We start from the raw sequence: 23501 nt of genomic DNA on the forward strand, positions 1-23501 counted from the left end.
TAGTACCTCCTTAATATAACGTAAGCATTTGGGGAGCTACTGTAAGTTATGGCAACCTGCCTTGATTGCCTATAGGCATCTTTGCAACTTGGAGCTACCCAGAGAAGCCATAGTGGTTTGCGCTATGATGTCACCCCCTTCTACTCCTGGTATGCCCCTCCCACTCTTACCATTCCTGCCAGAATGGGACTTGTTGTCCTACACAGTGCCTGGACTGGGGGGAATTCTCCCTCAGTCAGTAGAGAGCTTGTATTGCTCTTGTGTAGTGGATAGTGGCATACAGGACCCAAAGAATCCCTCCTATCTGAAAATGCATAGTATTATGTTTCATTTGCCAATAGTCTGAACAATCATACATTTTTTAAACTAGCAAAATTGTAAGGGAAATTTTATATCAGTTACATCCTTGAGAGTTGAAGTATGAGGAAAGTAAATTTTAGGGACTTACTAGGTTGATTGTTTGCTTTTTTGTGCTGTTACAGTGCTGAGAAGACCAGCAAGGTGAAATGGGCAGAGCCCAGCTTTTAAATTGGAACCACAAAAGCAAAGAGACTATAAGTCCAACTCCATACATAACTATAATACAGTTTTTTTTAATTGAAGTTGTTTTTTTAATGGTAGCATGAAAAAAATGGAAAGGGAGTAAGTGAGATTGGGGAATCTCATCATGCTTTGGGGTTCAATACTACCTCAGACAGAGTTCGACTGAGCTGCTTTAGATTTAGCAGGATCATTTATGGTTCCAAGAAATCATTCACAGCACTCACCATAATAGCTCTCTTGGGTAATATAAACAGTACTGCGATGGAGTTTATTATACAATCACAATAGCAAATTTCTGGTACATTTCCTTATAAAAAGTAGTTATTTGCATTCACAGTAGCTAATTTTTTTTAACCTCAAAATGTTGCTGTTTTATAACATGAGTAATTTTTATTTACTATTGTTTGCGATTTTTTAATATTAAAAGCTTCTAGTCCACATTATGGATTAATTACAACATTTAATTTAATAATAAGCAATCAAACGTCAGAAATGAGTCTCTATATTTTTATACACATCATATATATCTAATAAGTCTATTTGCAAATAAAATATGGAGACAAGAAAACCAAATAGTATAAACCAAACTAACTTTGCTTTTTGAAAAATCATAATGTAGTCTGTTTAGGACTGAAAAATATATTCAGCTGCCATTAGCTTAGGGAGTCACTAGCCAGGGAGAGAGATACCTGTGTGACAAAGCATCCAGAACAAAACTTCCTGAAATTTAATGCTGGGACTTCCAAAGAAAGTTAAGTGCCCAATTCTCATTGACTTTCAATAGGAATTGAGCACCAAATTCTCTCAAACTGCTTTGAAAATGCTAGCCTACAGGAATAGAACAGTGGTATTAGATTTGATTGCCATATATTGACAATCACAATTTTATTTCCTATATTTTTCAAAATGTAACTTACTATGTCTCCCATGCTTTTATTCTACCTTCATCCCCTCGCTTGCTTCTCTCCACTTATTCCTCTCTTTATTTTCCTCTAACAGACAATAATATATATTTTCCTGGGATGTTTTTAGTGTCAGTGGCTGTCCTCTCAGCAGGGCCCCTTTTTAAACAGTCAAAAAAGTTCTAACTGCATTCTCAGTATACAGTCCTTTCATTTTTTCTTCACCAGGCTGGCAACAGAACTCATCAAACACAAAACTCCAGAAGTCCAAAACAAACACAGTTTTATCTCAATTCCAGCTCTACAGTTTTCTGTTCCTTGGCTTTCCTAAACTTACTACCAGGCCTCCTGCCTCTGTCAGTCTCAGGTACTTCTCTGAAGTGCGAGGGCATGTGCACACACACACACGCACATCTGGGGCCGGCTCTAGGTTTTTTGCCACCCCAAGCTCTGAGAGCACAACTGCCCAAGCAACAAAAAAAAAGAGAGGTGGCCGGAATTTCTTTTTTCTAATTTATCCCATCATGTTCTGTCCCTCCAGCCTCCCACATCTTCTCACCTGCCTTCTGATCCGCAGCCACCTGTTCAACATCTGCACACTCACACCTCACACAAGATTTGGCAAGTTGATCAGAAACACAATAGCCAGAGAACAAAATGAAGATGAAGGACAATTGTCTGCTTGAGAAGCCACATATCACTCTCCAAACACCTATTGAATTTGGGGGTCAAATAGTTCCTGTTAGCAGCAGTTCAGCAAGTCAGTACTCTTGCTGTTATATTTTGTGCTCCAGTGTCTAAGTTTCAATTTAAAAAAATTAAACCTCTAGCCCCTTCGGCTCCAAAGATATCCTTCAGCATATAAGCCAGATGTAAATCGGTACAGCAATGTGTACCTGAGTCTCCAGACAGGCTGAAACGCTGTGGCTTTGAGAGGTGTGAACTGCCCCTTTTCATTGCATGGAGTGTTGACTCTGAACCCTAATTAAAACAATATGATATCAACATGCTGACTTATTTACTGCGACTCAAAACATGCAGGAAAGGAGAGTGACAATAATATTATAGAATCATAGACATGTAGGACTAGTTCAGTCCCCTGAACTCAAGGCAGGACTATATAATAACTAGACCAGGGGTTCTCAAACTGGGGGTCAGGACTCTTCAGGGGGTCACGAGGTTATTACTTGGGGGGGTCGCAAGCTGTCAACCTCCAACCTAAACCCCCGCTTTGCCTCCAGCATTTATAATGGCGTTAAATAAATAAAAAAGTGTTTTTAATTTGTATGGGGTGTCACACTCAGAGACTTGCTATGTGAAAGGGGTCACCAGTACAGATGTTTGAGAGCCACAGAACTAGACCATTCCTGACAGGTATTTCTCTAACATGTTCTTAAAAACCTCCATTGATGGAGATTCTACAGCCTCACTGGGCAGCTTGTTCCAGTGCTTAACTAAAGAAAGAAATGCACAGTCTACTATGGGTGGCATCAAAGTTGGCAGAGTTTGGGTTGTAGCCAAAAAAAGGTAGAATAACAACACTATTTTTCTTTTCAGTCTGACCACAGGGGAAAAGGGAGAGTAGGTAGTTTGTCCTGGATTCTGCTCAGCAGCTTCGCCTTTTGTATCTTCTGTTAGCAGATACCTGGTAAATATGAAGCCCCTCCAACTCTTCCGTCTGTTAGAAGGAAAAATTCTTTCTGGTCGCTCCCACCCCACAGGTTTCCGGCTGCTGCATGGATTAATGCCCCACACATATTGAATTCAGAGGTAGGCCAATGTTGATGGCGGCTCCAGGACTGAACCCTACCGTTCAGGCCACCAAAAGAAGTCTTCTAAAGCTGTAGAAACAATCCAGCAGCCAATTAAAAACATTAAGATGACTTGATATATTATATTAATTAACCTTAAGACGGTAATATGTCTGTCTCCCTTTCAAGAGAAATTTCAATTTGTATTCTGAGAGACAAGATGGGTGAGGTAATATCTTTTATTGGACCAACTTCTGTTGGTGAAAGAGACAAGCTTTGTGTAAGCTCAAACGCTTGGCTCTTTCACCAACAGAAGTTGGTCTAGTAGGAGATATTACCCTACTTTGTCTCTCAATAAAATTAAAGTCAGTCTCTTAACTACAACATGTTAGTAACTGTTATTCATATGGTAGTATTAAAAAGTGGACCTCTTCTTCAATAGTGGTGAAGGTGAGAAAGTTTTTCCTAATATCTAACCTAAATCTCCCTTGCTGCAGATTAAGCCCATTGCTTCTTGTCCTACCTTCAGTGGACATGGAGAACAACTGATCACTGCCCTCTTTATAACAGCCCTTAACATATTTGAAGATTGTTATCAGGTCCCCCCTCAGTCTTCTTTTCTTAAGACTAAACATACCCAGTTTTTTTAACCTTCTCTCATAGGTCAGGTTTTCTAAACCTTTTATCATTGTTGTTGCTTTCCTTTGGACTCTCTTCCCTTTGTCCACATCATTCCTAAAGTGTGGCACCCAGAATGGTACACAGTGCTCCAGCTGAGGTCTCACTAGGGCTGAGTAGCATGGGACAGTTACCTCCTGTGTCTTACATACAACACTCCTATAAATACACTCCAGTATGATATTAGCCTTTTTCACAACTGTATCACATTGTTGACTCATTAAACTTGTGATCCACTGTAAACCCCAGATCCCCACTTAGTGCATTTGAATTTTTCCTTCCTAAGTGAAGTACTTTGCACTTGTCTCTATTAAATATCATCGTGTTGATTTCAGACTGTTTCTTCAATTTGTCACGGTCATTTTGAATTCTAATCCTATGCGCCAAAGTGCTTGCAACCCTTCCCCTCTTGGTGTCCTCCGCAGATTTTATAATCTCCACTCCATTATTCAGTTAAAATATTGAATAATACCAGACCCAGTATTGACCTCTGCAGGACCCCACCAGTTATGCCTTTCCAGTTTGACAGCAAACTATTGATAATTACTCTTCGAACACTGTCTTTCAACCAATTGTGCACCCACCTTATACTAATTTTATCTAGACCATATTTCCTTAATTTGCTTATGAGGCTGTCATATGGGACTAAAGCCTTACTAAAAGGAAGATATGTGATGCCTACTGCTTTCCCGCATCTGCTAGGCAAGTAACCATGTCATAGAAAGAAATTAGGTTGGTTTGGCATAATTTGCTCTTGATAAATCCATGCTGGCCATTCCTTATCACCCTGTTATCCTCCAGGTGCTTACAAATTGATTGTTTAATAATTTGTTCCAGCATATTGTCAGATATTCACTCATGCTGCAGTGTTGGAGAAGATGCTGCTGTTATTTATATAATATTTATACAACAAGATAGGTATGCATAGAGCTTTGCAGGCAAATAAAAATGTCAGGCCCTTGCCCCAAGGAACACACCGTCTATAGCCTTCCATTGAGATAGGATAGTCAGAGGAAAATAGCTTGCACACACTCATGCTCTCTCACACACACACACATATACATATATATGTGATCTCTCTCTCTCCTACTTTTCATAATAATACTTGTAACTGATTCTCCATGTAATAAGCTTCTTTATGTAAACAAAGAATGTTTAAAGAAACATGGAAACTGGAATGTACTTAGAAAATAGGGTGCTATAGAAAACCCTATAGAAATTCAAAAACTTCTGAAGGGAAGGGAGTAAAACGATAATTATGCAGTGTGTACTTTATACTTCTGAATTTACTTTGCTACCTGACTAATTTTTCAGCCTCATTTCCCATCCCAAATAACAGAGTTTTGAAATTTTGTGGAAACGTGTTTGGTTCTGATTATTTGCTTTTTCAGACTTGTTGCTGGTAGTGGTTGTCTGGAAGTACTCGTGTAGAAAAGTCCAAGTTGAGAAAGGCAGTTGGGCAGGGCTTGGATGGGATAGGACTAAAATAAACATAATACACCCTTGTCCTCCTCCTTCACCTTCCACTCTACACACACAACCAAGAGGTTTATTGCATTCTTTTTAGATTTGTTAGATATACTCTGGAAACCCTAACAGCTTTCTCAAACTTGCCTGTTAACTTTTCAATAATGGCATGAAGCCCCAGGAATATGAACCTTCCCAAGTTGATAAAAGCTGTAATGATGCAGACAGTACTTGTTTACATTATAGCTTTGTTCACAGCTTGTTTTAATACACTGAAAATCAATTCCATTTACTTCACTGCATACATAAAACAGCGTTACTGTGACATTACCCAGAGGATACTTATCTCAGTTTTGTTGGCATCAATCCTGGAGGTTAGAAAAATCCCACTACATCAGCTTTTAAAATGGGACATTTCTCCAAGAAATACTTGCTTGTGTGTGTTTTGAGGCGTGTAAAATGTACATACATTCACAATTGTTTAGAAAGAGTTTTCCTTGAAATCATACATCAACTAGTATAAAAAATTATTACAATAACAACAAAAAAATCACTCCTTATTGTTTTGCAGTAGATTGCAGGACAGTGCTGGTTTCGTACAGTCTCACCTGCCAGAGTTTGGTTTTGCAAAAACAAAACCAGGGTGGCTGCAGTCTCAGCTCTATTACAGCCAGATCCCCAAAAGACAAGAGCATGGGGAGGTCAATTAAATTGTTTGCTCTCTATTTTTCAGGCAGCCTTATTCAGAATCTCTGGTTAGACAAAGGGTTTTATTGTCATTTAGAGTGTCTGTGTCTGGTGTGTGCATGAGAGAGATCATGTGTGAAGACTTTGTTCTGGGAATTTAATGTGGAGATTTGTGCCTGTGAACTGCTGCAATTTTTGGAGATTTGTATTTGTATTTTGTCCACAGAACATTAGGTTGGGAATAAGATGAAAATGTCCACTATTACTACTCCAGTGTAGCTCCAACCATTGTATTTGGAAAAATTCAGCCTCCTGGTTTTACCTTTAGACATATATGAACGTGCTTACATGTAGAATGTTGCTGGTAAACCTAACCTGTGACACCGTATGTGGGGAATAGTTATTCTGACGTCTCCTGGGCAAGCTTTCTCTTTTCCATTGGACAAAAAAGGTCACCTGATTTCCTGACTACGTCATAGCAAGTCATGGCAGAGACCTGGCCAGACTTAAAGGAACAAATTCCTGTTAGCTTTAGATTGACCCTTTTCCAGACAGTGGATATCTCAGCAGGTTTGTTTTGTTGCTTTGGAGATTAATTTTTGGTGGCGAGTCTTGAACTGTCCTCCAGTGGTTCTAGTCAGACTTATAATTTACTCCGAAAGTGGTAGTATACAATTCTGTCTCATCAGCAACAAGTTTCATATGCAGCCTGCCTCAAGAATTTATCACATGTTCATAAGACTTATCATTATGCTAATAAAATTCAGCTAGGTACTTCTTGCTCCATTAGCCTTGCAGGTCTGTGCTTTGGAAGACTTACTGGGCTCTTATTGCCACCTGGATTCATCACAGCTATCTCATCCCAGGGTGGATAAAAATCAATAATTTTTTTTTATTTAAATAGGATTTTTTTGATAAAATGCTTTTTGAGGAAAAAACTTATCTAAAGATAGTTTTAATTAAGATGCATTGTAGCTCAAAGATATCTCATCATGGAATAGAGATTATAAATTCTAATTCTATAGTATGAGACAATATATTCATGTAACATTTAAGAAAAGTTTTGTAAATAAGTTCCAATAGTTCATGGATTAGGGACCCAATGTTATGGGGTTCCACAGGCTTCTGTAGAGATTATTTAGGTTAATCTTTCCAATCTTTCCATCTACCCAATGGGATTCAGTGCTCAGTCTAGAAGATACCATCACAGATGCTTAGTTTTGCCGTTCTCAAACTGTGGATTTGTGTCTCCAGAGGTAACGTGCTCATTAACAGCAAAAATGTTTTAAATAAATAAATAATAGAGAGAGGAGAGAAATAACAGACCTCAACTCTATTGTCCCTCTGCAAATTTGTGTACACAGAGTCAATCCCGTACCTCTCTCTAAAAGTGAAAAGTTTCAAAAAGTTCAATGAATAGAAGATTGTTGGGGCGGAATAGATCTGGACAAGGAGAAGAAGTCTGGAGATAAATGTGAGAAGTGAGGGACATACACTTGTTTTGTTAAAATGTTATGTTTGCCATTGAAGAAAAAAATCCAAAATACTTAACGTTGTTGTTTTAGTTAAATAAAACAATTTTAAATGTCTGTCTGGTGATGTTCTCCTCCTAATTCAGCATGGCAAGAAAATCCTCCAAATATTAATGATTAACCTGTTGAATTGGAGATAGTTCATTTTGCAAATGACTTCATAAATATCTGCTTCAATTACTTTTGGTAAATGAAATAACCAAACAATCATTCATTTTCTGATATAGCTGTAAAACTAATCTGAAAAGTTTTCAGAATAAATCACTTTTTAAAAATGTATAGTGTGTACCTTCAAATAATCAAACCTACATCTATCTCTGAGTTGTGAAGACTATGTATTAAGGTTGTAACAACCAACAAGAATGCACTTTTATGTAGAAAACCATGATTAAATAGCGTCTTCCTGACTAGTGATTTAAATCAAATCCATCCTGTCTCATCCACCACTTTGGAGACAGTATTGCAGTTCAATAGAAGTCATGGCTCTAAGAATGCGCTTTCTTTCTTCTTGTCCCCCCACCCTCATAGTGCATTTTCTTGGCATAGAGTTCTACAAAATCTATATGCCAATTTTTATTTGAAATTATAGAAATTCAACTTGCAGAATTGTTCCCTGGCGAAGGTGGAAGTATTTTTTTCTTATCCTACTGGACTGTTTGATTACTTGCAAAAAAAAAAAAAGAAAAAACAGCCCAAAGATGTGAAAATATATTTTTTTAAATAGCAATGACTAAGGCTACGTTTTAGTCATGGGTATTTTTAGTAAAAGTCATGGACAGGTCACGGGCCATAAACAAAAATTCACGGGCCTGTGACCTGCCCATGACTTTTACTAAAAATACCTACCGTGACTAAAATTTGGGCGAGGGGGGGTTTGCTCTGGAGAGGGCAGTCCGGATGCTGGGGGAGAGGAGGGCAGGCTGCAGCACACAGCCCGGGACTCCCACTCGTGCTGGGGGAGGGAGGGTTTGCGGGGTTCCCTACCTGGCTCTCCATCCCTGCAGCTCCTGGGCAGTGGAGGCAGGAGCCAGGGCAGGGGCTCCTCCGCTGCTCCTACCACAAGTGCCAGCTGCTACAGCTCCCATTGGCCGGGATCCGCAGCCAATGGGAGCTACAGGAGCAGGTCCTGCCGGCGACAGTAGCGCGCAGCGTGGAGACAGCCCCCCCACACCTCAGGCAAGTGCCCCACCAAACCCCTCCCCTAGCCCTGAGCCCCCTGTCACACACTCAAACTGCTGGTGCTGGCCACTGCAGAAGTCACGGAAAGTCACAGAATCCGTGGCTTCCGTGACCTCCATGACAGATTCACAGCCTTACCCTTGAAATCATTCCAGACACTTGAGACATCCAAACTAGACTAAAATTAGTTTTGGTCTGCCCTGTTTTCACAAGGTGATCTAACGCACATAGCTTTTAACTTTGGTTATGAAGATTATAGACTTGGGACAACAAAGAGAGTATTACATGTAAATGAGGAGGGATTTTAGCTGGCAAGGACAAATGACATGTTTCTTGGTCTTAGAGTGGACAGAGTGAGGCATGCAGCTCAAACTATGAGACCAAAAAATGGGTAGTTTTGCATACGACAAAGTTTCTCAAATGTGTTCATTGTGTGGACCACATCTTCATAGAGCACCCTGCACAATAGGACCCTGGCGTCTGAGTGCTACCCAAATACAAACAATAAATATCATACTAATAGACACTTCCCCTCTCAGTCATGAACACATGGGGTCACCTTCCCTCACATTTGTGATTATACCACATTCTTGTGGCACTTGCTTACATGGTAAAGTAATAGTAGTAAAGGTAGTTTGCATTTTAGCCATTTTTAATGATGATGTTTGTCCTTTTTGGAAAAGACTTAATAAGTCACCTAACCCCCTTTCTCTGTTGCTCTTGGACATGTTGCCCACCTGTCTTGTTCCCCATTAGCCTTCAGTTGTAAACAATCTTCCACCAACTGCAGTTTCATTAAAAACTGCTAACTCAGAGGATAGGTCTTGTTTCCTGACTTCTTCCTTCACAGGCAGCAGTCAGTAGTAGATGCAGCTAGGCTGGCTCTTCCTCCATGTATCCGTATTCCATGGGAACAAGGAGAAAGACAGGCCAGTTCCCCAAGGACGGCTAGCAAGTGCTCTGAATGCACCACTGGTTGACCAATTTAATTTGGAAACTGTTGCGATATAGATCATCTCAATATTCTGTTGCTTTCTTGGGGTCTGCTTAGTGGAGCCTGCTATACTGTTTATTTAAGCAAGTGTATTATTTTACTTTTCTTTTATGATTTCTTCTCTCTAAATTCTATTGTGTCAAAAAATCTCTTTTTTAGTTAACACAACTAGAAATTAATCTTGGATACTGTTAGCTGAGAACAGGCACTGATGGGTGCCTTGGAGAGTAACTAAACTTTGGGAAAATGTATCAGGACAGAATGAGTTATTGGCTACAAGGTCAAGATGAAAGAGATTGTGCTTGCCTTCCTGAAGAGCAGCACACAGAGGTTGGTCAGAACTAGGGTTGCCAACTGTCTCATCGCACAAACCCAAACACCCTTGCCTTGCCTGTGCCTTGCCCCTTCCCCAAGACCATGCCCCATTCCCACCCCTTTTCTGAGGCCCAACCCCCACTCAGTCCAGCCCCCCTTCCTCCGTCTCTCGCTCTCCCCCACCCTCACTCACTTTCACTGGGGTGCAGGCTCTGGGCTGGGGGGTGGGGCCGAGGGGTTTGGCGTGTGGGCGGGGCTCTGGGCTGAGCCTGGGGCAAGGTGTTGGGGTGTGAGAGGGAGTTTGGGGTGCAGGCTCTGGGAGGGAGTTTGGGTGTGAGAGCAGGTTCCGATCTGGGGCAGGGGGTTCGGGGTGCAGGCTCTGGGAGGGAGTTTGGTTGCGGGAGGGGGCTGGGGCAGGGGTTTGGGGTGCGGGAGGGGGTTTGGGGTGGAGGCTCCAGAAGGACAGCGCTTACCTCAGGCTGCTCCCGGAAGCGGCCACATACCAGCCACAGCTCCTAGGTTCACAGGCAGCTCTGCACACTGCACCTGCCGCAAGCACTGCCCTCGGAGCTCCCATTGGCTGCGGTTCCCTGTTCCCAGCCAATGGGAGCTGTGGAGTTGGTGCTCGGGGTTGGGGCAGCACATAGAGAGCCCCTGGCTGCGCCTCCTCCTAGGAGCCACTGCCAGACAACCCAGCCGCTTCTGGGAGCGGCACGGAGCCAGGGCAGGTTGGGAGCCTGCCTTGTGCCACTGGACTTTTATGGCCTAAAATCTCCTGAATTGGCGTGAGTCGCCTCCAGGAGATAGAGCCCGATAACAGGAGCGTCCCGGCCAAACCAGGAGGGTTTGGCAGCCCTCATCAGAACCATTGTGGTTTTATTCCAAAGTTAAGAATGTTAAAATAGGTTGGCATTACTCCACTCTTTCCACTTAGGTTGTAACACTAGGCAAGTAGTACTTTTGGAGTCCTGTGTATTTCAAAGGTATCACTAACAGCATTATGGCTCTGTAGTCTTTCAGTGTAAGTCCTTTCAGGATTGGGACTTAAATGCTTGCTTTTTTTTAAAAAAGCCACCCCTTTTTAACACTGACCAGAAAACAACAGGTGCCTTTATGTTCCCTGTCAGCGTGCAGATCCCAAGTATGCCATGATATTGTGGCTGTTTTTTCCTGATGTCAGCAGAGAGGTATTGCCAGGAGCTTGTTACACACACGTGCCTTGCTAATGCACCTTGTGCCTATTACTATAGCAACTCCACTGAAAATTACCTCAGCAGACACTCAAATTCATTTCTAGAAAACAAATTGCAGCTATAATTAACTTTTTAAATTTGGTCTGTAAGATTAATTTACTCAGACCTATGTGATCGTATTTTAAAGTAACGGTATGCAATTTGCCATTTTGTCTGTTTTGTTACATGCTTAGCTGAATAAATGCAATACGGTGAGAGGCCTTAACTACAACATATTTAATCCAAATAAAACAAGTCTCAGTAAATGATACACCCCCAGTGCCAGGTAGTTTTGACCTAAATTGTGTACAGAGTTGCTGCTTCTGCTAGCTGTGTACTATACTACTTCTCTGAGGTAGCTGTGGTTTTTCTGGCTTTGCACTGGGCCTAATGCCAGTTGCCAGGAAATTCCAAATATAAAGGTCATTTTTACTATTATAAATTGAGAAATTAATAAATGAAGAAAATATCTACTTTAGAAGCACAGTTGTTGTCAAGATTTTTTTTTTAAGGGAAAGGTCCAGTATTTGAAAACAGCTTCCTAGAATACATCCGCAAAATGTGTGCACGCAGCAGTTTGTTGTGCACAGAAAACGGGTAATTGCATTGCAGAAGCTCATTCTAGAGTTTTGTGCATGCCTTTGGATGGGTTTGCAAATTTTGCAATGCCATTTAGGAGGCTTCTTTGAAAATTTAGCACAGAGAGCCAAGAGGTGAAACAAGTATCCAGGAATGTACAATTTGCCTACAGTAATTGTCTTTTCCTAGCATTTTGGTCCTCATCGTGCAGCACCTTGCTTTTTGTATGCTTTACATTGAGTTCCTGCTGGATTGGGATTTAAGGCCCTAATTCAGCAAGGTATTTGAGCACATCAGTATTCCCATTCAGATTAAATTAGACATGTGCTTAAGTACCTTGCAGAATCAGGTCTTTAATGACCAGTTCAATAACAAAAAAGAATGAAGAACTGAATTTTCCCATGCTATTTGGGACCCTGGAAACTGCTTATCTAAAATAGCCTGGATTTGCTGACTTTCAGAGCATTCAGTGTGGCCCATTTGTTTTACTCGGCCTCAGAGCAGAGTTAGGGTGTCTCAAGTACTGGCTAATGTATGGGAGTGGGCTATTTGTATTTAGAATTGTTGCTTGATAGAAGAGGGAAGATGACTGAAATTTGTATTTAGTTTTGTAATTTTAAATAATCACCACGGTGCCCCCAGCTTGTGTATGCAGTGTTGCCAACCTAAAATTTTACTATGAGCCTCCTGCTGTTTCATGTATTTTTAATGTCCCTGGAGGCAGATGACTACATGAGAAATCTCAGCTTTCATTTAAAAAATACAGTAAGCTTACAACCTGCATAGCTATTGAGGAAAGTTTAAAGATATGATTCAAGCACACTCTGTAGGTTCAAAAAGCAGAGAGCAAATAGAAAAAATAAAACAAAAATGTGGTGGGTTTTTTTGCAAATGTCATGATTTTAAAGAAAATCTCATGATTATTTGGGGCTGTCTTGTGATTTTTGAATGGTTGAGATTGGCAGTACTGTTATGGATGTTTCTTGTTGTTCTAAATCAAAAGATTATAAATAAAATAAATTTGGAAAGTTCTCTAGGTTTACAACAGTTATAATAACAGTCAGATTTGAAAACGGTACATGTTGGGATTTACTTTTTAACATAGTGCAACTCTCTCTTTTTTTTTATGTGAATTTTCATAATCTCACATTTCACTTACACAGCCCCCCTCAACATTTAGAAATACTCAGTTAGTCCAACGACAAAGTACTAGACGATTCTGAGTTAAGAGAATCAGACCATCATTTTTAATTTAAACAAGTCTTGGGAATAAGAAAAGAAAGGGAGAGTCCGTTATGTAATGTTAAATAATATAAAACTATACTGTTGTTATACAATTAATTAAAACGATAGTAATATTGATAATGATTATTTATTGTAATGACACTCAGTAGTGTTCTAAGCACTCCCCAGTACAAATAAAAAGACATGATTCCTCCTCAAAGAGCTTACAGACATTTCAGACATGATGCAGACAGGGGTTAACAAAACAATAGGGACAGGTAGGGAAGAAAGGACCATGTCAACTTCAATAATGCCATGTACCTACTCAACGAAGGTTGTGTACTGTGTTTTAAATAAAGTTAATTAATAAACAAAATAAGTAGATGACTTAGTCAGTTTATTGCAGAGGTTTGTGAGGCATGCCCCACTAGGGGGTGTGAAGGAACGTTCGGGGGGGGTCAAGTGGCGACGCCAGGTGGCTTGGGCCAGCCCCGTGTGGTAGGGCTCGGGCAGGGAGCGCCACCTCCACCCCCTCGCTCACCTCAGCAACCCATCCAGCCTGTGGGTCAGTGTCAACATCTGCTGCAGCCACACCAGTTTCCGCTCCTGGAAACCTCCACACCCAGTGCTGGCTCCTCCCCTAGAAACTGTCACATGAGTTTTCCCTCACCCTGAAAACCTGAGGGGGGGAAGGAGCAAGTATAATGTCTATTTTTGTCTCGGTTGGGAGGGCACAACCAAAAATTGTAATTCAGAGGGTAGGTCTCCGTTCAAAAAGATTGAAAACTGCTGGTTTACTGCATTGGAGAAGATGTGGGTCTTCAGGAGGGATTTAATAAGGAAATGGCACTCACTCTACCGAACAGCACAGGAAAGAAATTCTATGTTTTAATGCTGCAGGCAGACCTCCTGCTGCAGGATCTGGGGAAAGATATGTGAGCTTCCTCAAAGTAATGCAGAAGAGCGATGTTATCATAATATTGCATGAAAAAGGAAGTGCAGCTGATCATTAACAAAAGAGTGAAAGTGATTGTACACAACGTGTGATCAAGTGCAGAAATTAAACAAAAATATTGTTCTTCTTCGAATGCTGGTCCCTGTGTTTATTCCACTATGGGTGTGTGCATGTGCTCCACACACCCAGCACTGGAGAATTCTTGAAAGCAGTGTCTGTTGGTCCAAGCATGTGCCCCTGCCTTCCTCATTTTTCCAACCAAAAGTACAAAGGGTGAGCTGGACCAGCTGCCTCTCCAGTTCTTACCACATCGTCTAGGTTGGAACCTCCAGTGTCCAGAGCTTTCCTTCAATTTCTTCAATCTGTAAAATTTTACAGAAATTGTCTTAGTGCCTTTTTGTATATAGTTCTCTATAGATAGTAAGGGTTTATTAGTTTTTATAGCTTTTAGCAGAGTTTTTTCTAGTTAGATTCCCTGCTTTGGGGAACTCCCCCTCCCCTGTACCCCATTATGGGTATTGGACTATGCCCAGAACTCTGGGCTTCAAAAGCTGTGTTCTGCCCCCACTCCTTCTCAGTCAGCAACCACCACTGGTGCTGTTTGTACTGTCATAGGGAGACACAGCTAGGTGTAACATCTGCCACTCTTTCCCTCACCCTACCCGTAAGAAGAAAGGAACTCTGGCTTAGAAAACACCTCATGGAAGAAGGCCATGTCTGACCCAGACCGAGGAACCCCCGCTGTACATCTGCCTGAATCGACATGGAGCATGCCTCCCACCATGAAGTCCGACTCTGCTGCAGGGGAATCTATACCCACAGCCCCCTCCTCCCCCGGTCGGGGTCTCGTTGGGGAGGCAGAGAATGCTTGCACAAGCATAAGAGCAGGTCTCCCCCTAAGTCTGCTTCAAAGACATCCAGCACAGCTCTCCTCGTTCAACACCTAAGGATTTAGTGTTTCCTAAGTCTGAGGGCCACGACTCTAAATCCCATAAATCCCAGGGCTCTACTGGTACCAGACCCCCTACCAGCGAGATCATCTCCACTGGTACCCTCCAAGTCAAAAAGTCAGTATCTGTCCGTTCTAACACAATCACCGCCTCTGCCACCAGTGGTACCCTTGCAGTCTAATACTCCAGCCACATGGAGCCTCCCAGTCCCTCCTCTAGGCCTTCAACATGACTGCTTCAGAACCTTTACGCCAACCAGGGAATTTCCATTATTTATTATTATTTGTTTGTTTATATTACCATAGCACTTAGAAGACATGACAGTGAAAATCCCCCACTGCCCTTTTAGGATAGTTTCCAGAGAGACAAAAGGGACTTTTCCTGGGCCAAGGATCTGGACCATCTAACAAAGTGCCTTTAAATCATTGTCCCTTTAAAACGATGCAGGTGCATACTATTACATAGCTTATTTAAACTCCCGCTATGCCAGTCGCAGTCCACAACTGAGGTTTTTTAAAGTGGGCCACAGCAAATTGATTATGCTGCTTAGAGGTTGGTTCTTCAAAAATTTCTCCTTCTCATGAGCTCCTGCTGTATTTGGGAATGTAGTGGATATAATGCTCTCTTTGTAGACTATTTACAGCTCATTCAGTCCTATGAATGAAGATTTCCTTTCCTGAGGCCTAACAAAAAACCCAAAGCTACTTGTGTTTTGGACTGCTGGTTTGTTGGTTGGTTTTTAGTGTTTCAAGCTCCTTTGGGGTATTTTTGGTTTGTTTTTAAAAATTGGTATTTCAGAAGCTCCAGTTTGTTCACTCTGTTCTCCGTATAAAAACCCAAGGGCCTGATCCAACTCTCATCAAATCCTTTGGCTTTTCAATTGAAATTAGTGAATTTTTTCAGTGTTTTCAGGATAGCTCTGGAGCTATATGTTAAATCTGTCTGAGATTTGCTGTTCAAAATATCTTTCTGGATTTGTGGTGTTTTCTTTGATTGCAAATTTATTTTCACTTTAAGCTCTTATGAATAAAACCACAAAGAGGACAATCTGATAATTGCTCTAGCTCCTTCCGTGGCCTAATAGATTAATTCTTGTATGTTTTTATTCTTGTGTTCTATTTAAAGCAAAGGTGTTTTGTTTCCATCTTTGTTCATAACCATTTACTTACATTATTTTTTTAACAAGTGATTCAATGTACAGCTGTCAAGCGATTAAAAAAATTGTGATTTAAAAAATTAATCACGAGTAATTGTGCTATTTATCAATTTATCATGCAATTAATCGCACTGTTTAGTAATAAAATGCAATTTATTTAAATATTTTTCGGTGTTTTCTACATTTTCAAATATATTGATTTCAGGTACAACACAAAATACAAAGTGTACAGTGCTCACTTTATATGTATTTGCATTGTAAAAAAAAATAGTATTTTTCAATTCACCTAATACAAGTACTGTTGTGCAATCTCTTTATCATGAAAGTTGAATTTACAAATCTAGAATTATGTTTAAAAAAAACTGCATTCAAAAATTAAACATTGTAAAAATTTAGAGCTTGCATGTCCACTCAGTCCTACTTCTTGTTCAGCCAATTGCTCAGACAAACAAGTTTATTTACATTTGCAGAAGATAATGCTGCCCGCTTCTTGTTTACAATGTCACCTGAAAGTGAGAACAGGCGTTCGCATGGCACTGTTGCAGCCGGCGTCTCAAGATATTTACAGGCCACATTAATATGTCCCTTCATGCTTCAACCACCGTTCCAGGGGACATGCATCCATGCTGATGATGGGTTCTGCTCAATAACAGTCCAAAGCAGTGCGGACCAACACACGTTCATTTTCATTATCTGAGTCAGATGCCACCAGCAGAAGGATGATTTTCTTTTTGATGGTTTGGGTTCTGAAGTTTCCGCATCGAAGTGTTGCTCTTTTAAGACTTCTGAAAGCATGCTCCACACCCCGTCCCTCTCAGATTTTGGAAGGCACTTCAGATTCTTAAATCTTGGGTTGAGTGCTGTAGCTATTTTTGGAAATCTCACATTGGTACTGACAGACCCAGACCAGTGGGGTACAGGAGTCTGGTAGAAGGCAAATATACTGGCCACTGGATGAATAGTTTTCTGTTCCCTGAGTGACCAGAGCAGGGGCTGCCCTAGAGCAATCAAGAACCTGCTAGAACCAATTAAGATAGGCAAGCTAATTAAGACAACTGGAGCCAATTAAGAACTTACTAGAATCAATTACAGCAGGCAGGCCAATCAGGACACCTGGTTTAAAAAGGACCTCCCATCAGTTAGTGGGGGGATGTGCAAGGAGCAAGGGAGTGAGAAGGCGTGCTGCTGGAGGACTGAGGAGTACAAGCGTGATCAGGCTTCAGGAGAAAGATCCTGCAATGAGGATAAAGAAGGTGTTGGGAGGATGCCACGGGGAAGTAGCCCAGGGAGTTGTAGCCATCACGCAGCTGATACAGGGGACATTGTAGACAGCTGCTATCCTCAGGGCCCTGGGCTGGAACCCGGTGTAGAGTGTGCACCCGGGTTCCGCCCATCCCGCAAACTCCTGATCGGACACAGGAGGAGGTGACCTAGTCTGTGAGAAACACCAGAAGGGAAGGTCTAATTTGGAAAGGGATCTGGCCTGTCCCTGACCCACTGGGTGGGACACAGAGACTGCGGGGATTGTTCTCCATTTCCCCCATGCTGGCCAGTGATGAGCTTAGCTGAGTGAACGTCCGGTTTGAGCCTCTAGCAGAAGCAGCCAAACTGAGAGCTGCCGTAAACCTCTGAGGCGAGCAAATCCGCCAAAAAGCGCAGGACCCACCAAAGCAGAGGAGGAACTTTGTCACAGTATCTTCTTTGCGTTTTGTCAAATCTGCAGTGAAAGGGTTCTTAAAATGAACAACATGTGCTGGGTCATTATCCGAGACTGCTATAACATGAAATAGATGGCAGAATGCAGGAAAAACAGAGCAGGGGACATACAATTCTCCCCCAAGGAGTTCAGTCACAAATTTAATTAACACGTTAATTTTTTTAATGAGAGTCATCAGCATGGAACCATGTCCTCTGGATTGGTGGCTGAAGCATGAAGGGGCATATGAATATTTAGTAAATCTAGCATGTAAATACCTTGCAATGCTGGCTACAAAAGTGCCATGCAAATGCCTGTTCTCACGTTCTGGTGACATTGTAAATAAGAAGAGGGCAGCATTATTTTCTGTAAATGTAAACAAACTTGTTTGTCTTAGCAATTGGCTGAACAAGAAGTAGGACTGAGTGGACTTGTAGGCTCTAAAGATTTACATTGTTTTTGTTTGAGTGCAGTTATGTAAGAAAAAAAATCTATATTTGTAAATTGCACTTTCACGACAAAGAGATTGCACTACAGTACTTGTAAGAGGTGAACTGAAAAATTCGATTTCTTTTGTTTACAAATATTTGTACTGTAAAAATGATAATCAAAAACAATATACACTTTGATTTCAATTACAACACAGAATAGAATATATATGAAAATGGAGAAACATCCAAAATATTTAATAAATTTCAATTGTTATTCCATTACTTAACAGTGCGATTAAAACCGTGATTAATCACGATTAATTTTTTTGAGTTAATTGCTTGAGTTAACTGCGATTAATCAACAGCCCTAATTCAAAGCAACTAGAACTATTCTATTTATTCCTTAACTAGGTTTGTCTCAAAAGGTAAACGCACCTTTAAAAGTAACCACCTAGAGAAAATCTATTCAGCATTTTCAGTGTTTAGTGATATGCCTAAAAGATAATGGGGTATAAAAAGAAGAGATGAAAAATCCATGCAGTCACAGACTCAGCATAGGTCAGAGCAGCTTCAGGGTTGCTTTAACTTATTCCTGGGTGCCTGTGGACCAGGGGGTCATTCTTGCAGCCATAAATAGTCACATGCACAAGGACATTCCAGCCACGTTCCATTCTCTAGCCATCTACACTGGGCACATTCCTGGGTGGTCAGATCCACTTGGTTTATGGCCTCCTTGCACCAGCAAAACAGCACAAAGAGCCTATACCACAGTGGTGAATTGCCCTATGCTTGAAAGTGCATCTCTTACTCAGGAGCTATTCAATGTCTCCAAGTTAATGAAACCAACACCAATACTGTTTTTCTTTATTTCATTTCTATTTTATGGCCATATGTGCCCTTTAAACCACAGCAGAGGCGAGTTTTACATGCCAATTACGGGCAGTCCTTACTAACAGTGAGCCTATTGCGGTGCCAGATTATTTGCCAAACTAGTGGGAGGTGCTGCAGGCTCAGTTTAGATATGCTCTAACTCACCCAGAAGGTATGGGCTTCATGCAGGAATTCTTGGTGAAATTCTACAGCCTGCATAGGGCAGACAATCACACTAGATGATCATAATTAAGGCTAAGATTTAGTCATGGGTATTTTTAGTAAAAATCATGGATAGGTCATGGGCAGTCCATGACTTGTACTATATACCCCTGACTAAATCTTGGGTGCTCCTATGGGGGTGGGGGTGCTCCAGGGGCGCCATGGGTGCTCTGGGGCAGGGGATGGCGGCGCACAGCCCAGGACCGCTGCTGGTGCTCGCGGAGTGGGAGGAGGGGCCGAGAATGCTGCTGCTGCTGCGGGCAGTGGCCCGAGACTACCCCAGCTGCAGCAGCAGGTGCGGCTGGCTTGGGGGCCACAAAAGCTGCTCAGGGCGGCCCTGGGGTCAGTCGCACTGGCTGCTGCAGAAGTCATGGAGGTCCCAGAAAGTCACAGAATCCATGACTTCCGTGACAGACACGCAGCCTTAATCATAATGGTCCCTTCCGGCCAGCATGGATTTGATTTAAATCAAATTGATTAAAATCATTATTTAAATCATTAGTCAGGAAGATTCGATTTAATCATGGATTTCTACATAAAAGTGCATTCTTGTTGGTTGTTATAACCTTAATACATAGTCTTCACAACTCAGAGATAGATGTAGGTTTCATTTTAGAAGGTACACACTATACATTTTTACAGTGATTTATTGAGAAAAATTTTCAGATTAGTTTTACAGCTATATGAGAAAATGAATGATTGTTTGGTTATTTCATTTACCAAAAGTAATTGAAGCAGATATTTATGAAGTCATTTGCGAGATGAACTATCTCCAATTCAACAGGTTAATCATTAATATTTTGAGGATTTTCTTTCCATGTTGTATTAGGAGGAGAACATCACCAGACAGACCTTTAAATTGTTTTATTTAACTAAAACAACAACGTTAAGTATTCTGGATTTTTTTCTTCAACAGCAAACACATAATATTTTAACAAAACAAGCATATGAATTTTTGAATTTAGTTAAACATTCAAGTTTTTTAAAATCAGGTTTGCTTTTGTTAAAATTGTTTTTAACTAAAATAGTTAAATGAAATATATATATTTTTTAAAAACAAAAATGAAATCGACTTTGTCAGCCAGGTCAACATGAGAAACTTAAAATACTGGCTTCTTCAGCTAACTCAGTCATCTTCACCTTCATTTTCCTCTTTGTTCATAATCTGGAAAAGAAAAACAAGCTTTTCTGCTATTTCAGGTCCCAAACGATTTCTCAATTGGGAATGAATTAGTCCAAAGGAAGAAAATATTCTTTCTACACCAGCAGAAGAAGCTACTGCTGTTTAAAGTGAGATTATCACTTCAACAGTCTCTGAATCCAAGTGCTGAAGTGACTTCCACCAGTTCACTGGTGTGACTTTCTTTAAAATATCATCAGCAAACATATATTTCTTGAATGGTTCTTATTACCAAACTGGGTCTCTCTTACAGCTTGTCCCTCCCTTCTCACATTTATCTCCAGACTTCTTCTCCTTGTCCAGATCTATTCCGCCCCAACAATCTTCTATTCATTGAACTTTTTGAAACTTTTCACTTTTAGAGAGAGGTACGGGATTGACTCTGTGTACTCAAATTTGCAGAGGGACAACAGAGTTGAGGTCTGTTATTTCTCACCTCTCTCTATTATTTATTTATTTATTTAAAACATTTTTGCTGTTAACGACCACGTTACCTCTGGAGACACAAATCCACAGTTTGAGAATGGCAAAACTAAGCGTCTCTGATGGTATCTTCTAGACTGAGCACTGAGTCCCATTGGGTAGATAGAAAGATTAACCTAAATAATCTCTACAGAAGCCTGTGGAACCCCATAAGATTGGGTCCCTAATCCATCAACTATTAGAACTCATTTACAAAACTTTTCTTAAACATCACATGAATATATATTCTCATGCTATAGAATTAGAATTTATAATCCCTATTCCATTATATCTTTGAGCTATAATGTATCTTAATTAAAACCATCTTTAGATAGGTTTTGTCCTCAAAAATCATTTTATCAAAAAAAATCCAATTAAATAAAATAAATCTGATGTTTTTTATTTATTTTTAAAAGTCATTCGTTTTTATCCACCGCTCTTCTGGCCTTAAAATCTGTGAATTGTCCACAACTGGCACCAATGAATAATCCTCTGAGCTGGAGGGTATATCTTTTTGTCCTGGCTCTGGCCAGTTGTATGTTTCCTAGGGAGTCCATTTGTCTTCTGAAAGTTTTCTAACCAGGCTTTGATCTACATTAAGTCAATTCACCTTTGTTTTAGAGCAGTTCAGGATTTTCGGGTATGTGTATCTAGCTATCTGTTGTGCCTATCTTTGTGTGTGCTCCCAGATACAGTAGAAAAACATGCAAATCTGTTTGAACACCTCTTTCTATACATCAGGTAATTAATATCTACATTTGTATATAGAATTACACAATTTTATCTCTCTGATATGTTTTTTTGTCTTGCTTTTAAAAGTGTTGAGTACTTATGTGGGTTGAATCTAGGAATTCCTTAGCACAGTGTTTCCCAAACGTGAGACACCGCTTGTTCAGGGAAAGCCCCTGTCGGGCCGGGCCAGGTCGGTTTGTTTACCTGCCACATCCGCAGGTTCGGCCGATCGCGGCTCCCACTGGCCACAGTTCGCTGCTCCAGGCCAATGGAGGCTGCGGGAATTGGCGGCCGGTACGTCCCTTGGCCCACGCCGCTTCCCGCAGCCCCCATTGGCCTGGAGCGGCAAACCACGGCCAGTGGGAGCCGCGATCGGCCGAACTTACAGACATGGCAGGTAAACAAACCAACCCGGCCCGCCAGGGGCTTTCCCTGAACAAGCGGCGGAACAAGTTTAGGAAACACTGCCTTAGCAGAAAGCCAAGCATAATCTGGTGAAAAGGAAAATAATAATACTGAGACACTTGTGGTAGGTTTCAGAGTAGCAGCCGTGTTAGTCTGTATTCGCAAAAAGGAAAGGAGTACTTGTGGCACCTTAGAGACTAACAAATTTATTTGAGCATAAGCTTTCGTGAACTACAGCTGACTTCATCGGATGCATTCACTGAATTTTCCACTGAATGCATCCGATGAAGTGAGGTGTAGCTCACGAAAGCTTATGCTCAGATAAATTTGTTAGTCTCTAAGGTGCCACTTGTGGTAGGGTTTCTTTGCCAACATCCAGTCTATGATGGCATTTCTTTAAGAGCAGGGTTCTGTAGGTGGGAAGAATGGTGAACTTCCTTGCACCCTCCTCTCTTCCCCCGCCCCCCCCTTTTTTTTTTACCTATACTCTATTTCTGTTACACTTCTTCTTCCCATCCCACTCTCCCATTTACCTTCCTCACCTGGCCCTGCTCCTTCCCTCAGTGGGATTATGGTGTCACTGTCTTGCGTTCCTGTTGTTTCTCCCTGTCTGTAGCTATCTTAATGACCTGGACCGTATAGCAGAACCTGCCTATCTGCCCACCCAACAAGATGTGCTTAGAGTTCGAGTCCCAACAACAGGGATCATTGAATATCCATTCGACTTACAAAGCGTCATTTTCAGGTAGAAAACAAGAAAAACCGCTTAATACATTTCTTTTTGTTGTATGTTAGTTATATAAAATGTCACATACTGGTAAAAAAAAAAAGTGTGTAAACATAAATTGATTCTGCACTTTAGTTATTTGTTTGATCATTTTGTTTCTTTGTTATTGTACACAAGTTGTTACCAATTGACTATAGGAAATAAGTAAAGAGATCAAGTGAGGGAGAGAAAATAAACCTGTGTATGTTTTAATTCAGTTCTTATGGTCATAGTGGAATAATTTGGAATTGATTTTTTAAAAATATTTATAGCAATGTTTAATTACAAATTATATGTATATAAACATATATAAACCAAAGTCAGTTGTGCATCTTCTTTTCCTATTTATTAGATGAGACGCAAAGATAAACGTAGAGGCTTGATTTTTAATGAATAGTTCACATATTTAAAGCTTACTTTTACTTCTACAAATAATTTTACCCACAGTTAATTTCAAGTGCAAATGCTGTCACTTAGAAATATAAATACTTGATTGCACCTGCAATTTAAACATCTAAGTAAGAGCTTTTGGGCTGATAATTAATTGTGGGTGCAAAACTTTGCCTGCAAAAGGGAGATTGAGTTGAGGCTCT

The 23501-nt window shown here is 40.8% G+C and overlaps 1 protein-coding gene across 1 annotated transcript in view; it reads left to right on the plus strand.

Annotated features, from left to right (window-relative positions):
- The window catches only part of LOC141987660 (guanine nucleotide-binding protein G(q) subunit alpha), a 227867-nt gene that overhangs the window by 149594 nt on the left and 54772 nt on the right, over positions 1-23501 (plus strand). The window contains exon 4 of the mRNA XM_074953214.1: positions 22759-22887. Within this exon, the coding sequence (XP_074809315.1) occupies positions 22759-22887 (129 nt within the window). The remainder of the gene's footprint in view (positions 1-22758; positions 22888-23501) is intronic.

The sequence above is a fragment of the Natator depressus genome, chromosome 5 (assembly GCF_965152275.1).
Source record: "Natator depressus isolate rNatDep1 chromosome 5, rNatDep2.hap1, whole genome shotgun sequence".
Classification (NCBI taxonomy): Eukaryota; Metazoa; Chordata; order Testudines; family Cheloniidae; genus Natator; species Natator depressus.